The 2,357-nt window shown below is 31.4% G+C and overlaps 1 protein-coding gene across 1 annotated transcript; it reads left to right on the top strand.

Annotated features, from left to right (window-relative positions):
* The first annotated feature begins 699 nt into the window (after positions 1-699).
* Positions 700-2,357, top strand: LOC108694915 (putative gustatory receptor 28b). Its single transcript, XM_018204609.1, has 4 exons — positions 700-1,719; positions 1,922-1,990; positions 2,066-2,155; positions 2,235-2,357. The coding sequence occupies exons 1-4, from the start codon at positions 700-702 to the stop codon at positions 2,355-2,357; spliced, it is 1,302 nt and encodes a 433-aa protein (XP_018060098.1).

Raw genomic sequence — 2,357 nt, 5'->3', positions numbered from 1 at the left:
ATATATACATATAGATGATAAATATTTCAGTGAATATTCTAACAATAAACATTCTAACAATAATACTGTATAATACAATCGGCTATTTTCATCAGGATCCATATTGAATAAAACAAAGCTAAATTATCGACTTCGTATTCCTTATCACGCGTTTATAATTTCTATAAATTTAATATTTAATAATGTTTTGCAGATGCTTACGAAAAAGGTTTGTAGAAGCATCGCTACATGTTCAGTGCTACTTTGTAGAGAAGTATATAATGTAATGTCAATTTGGAAGGACTGGTAGTGTCTCGGCGCTAAGGTATCAAAAATACACGTCAACACGTCACACGTTTACTGGATTCGCAATTAGTTGTATATGATGTTCAAACGGTCGAAATTAATTTGGATACAAAGCAATTGGATAGACATCGATAAAATAAAATGGACGCCTCTTAAATTATATATTTATGAATGATTTATGCGAAACATTTTAGTAAAAAAAAGTGTATTTAAATTATACAAATTAAAAAAATCTTTATATACAAATGTCTTGAAAAAAAAATATTAAGAAGATTAAACTGAAAATTTCCTAAAGAAAATACTTATAAATTACGAAACAGAAGGTAATATGAATAAATTGACAAGACTTAATGAAGAAAAGAAGTAAACATTAACTGGAATTAAAAAATTATGGAAGAAGATAGTCATTGCAAAATGTCTTCGATTAAGAATTCAACTTCCATGGACGTCAATAAAATCTCAAATTCCTTTAGAAATAAAGAGAATTCTATTGCAGAAAAAAATAGTGAACAGAAAGTGAACAAAATAAAATCAGAACTACATCAAGATTTATTTTGGACGTTCAGAATATTGATAGTGTTCTTCAAGCTGATTGGTCTCGCTACATTCGCCCATCAAATCGTCATATACGAAAAGAGAATGTCATACACATTTCAATATTCCAAATTAGGAATCGTTTATAATATTATACTGAGTAGTTTAATGATAGCATCGAACTATATGTCTATACCATTGAGACTTAATTGGAACTACAAGATCAAGACGAATTTGTCTGTATGCATCGCGGTTCTACAAACCGTACTTGGTGCCCTGATGATCTGCGTGACTTTGATTAGCTACTGCATCAACCAGAAGTCCTTGGTGCGGATCGCCAATCGATTAATCACCATCGAGCACGAGATAGATCGTTTGTATGATCTATATTATCCGCTACAACGACAGCGTATCTTCTACACTATAATCATCGTTTGCATCTTGAAGATTTGCCTGCTGATACTTCTTCTGTTCACTGAGATCTTTACCATACATACAGGCCCAGTCTCATGGTTAACAGATGTTTTGCCAACATTTCACGTGGGTTGGCTATTGATACAGTACTTCCTTTTGGTGACGGTCATTCAGACAGATTTCGCTGATGTGAATCGAGCGATACAAAGTCTCATCAGAATCAATACATCTGATCTTCAACTGCAATCTCTCTATCGAACACGTATCATAGTCAACAATTCGACCATTCATCAACGGTTGCAATTGCGAGATGTGCATTGCCATCTCTGTAAAATCTCTGAGGATGCGTCGAGTTTCTATTCACTACCACTATTATTCGGCATTGTTTTTTTCTTTCTGACACTCATATATAATGGCTACTATTTCCTCTCGTTTCTGTTGACTGATGATATCTTAAATTATTCTTATAATATTATTGATGTCATCGTTTGGATAATATTTCTGATTTATCCCATCTCTCTCCTCACCAGTAGAATTACCAGAATTTTAATCGAGGTAGAATAATCAATATAATAAGATTTTAATCGCATTTTAATCAGATTGTTTTAATCGATGAAACAAAATATTTTTATCAGTAAATAAAATCCCAAATATTTTACGAAATATTTCTATTACAAATTTATTGTAGATGAAGAAAACGGGTAATATAGTGCATGATCTTTTAAACTGTGCAATCGGGAAAGAGATAAAAGCAGAGGTAAAAAACAAAGTTAGATAAAACTTTTTCAGGAAGGGTATTCATCAAACGACATTTATCATAAATATGTTTCAGCTCAAGAAATTTTCGCTTCAGTTGCTACATCGCAAAATACAGTTTACAGCTAACGGATATTTTATGCTCGATAATACTTTTCTTCATTCGGTGAGAATATTAAAAATATCATGTAAGTAATTTAATAAATTAAATTTTTTTAATTAATAATTTTGATTATCTTTCTCAGCTAATTGGCACAGTGGTGACATATTTGGTAATACTTATGCAATTTCAAATGGGAAGCTCACATTCATCAATCAGACAGCAATGTAACTATACAGAGAGGGATTTAAAACAAGAAGTGGAATAA

Source organism: Atta colombica, unplaced genomic scaffold (assembly GCF_001594045.1).
Source record: "Atta colombica isolate Treedump-2 unplaced genomic scaffold, Acol1.0 scaffold126, whole genome shotgun sequence".
Classification (NCBI taxonomy): Eukaryota; Metazoa; Arthropoda; class Insecta; order Hymenoptera; family Formicidae; genus Atta; species Atta colombica.
Note: the sequence above shows the minus strand (reverse complement) of the source record. Positions and strands in the feature narration are given on the sequence as shown.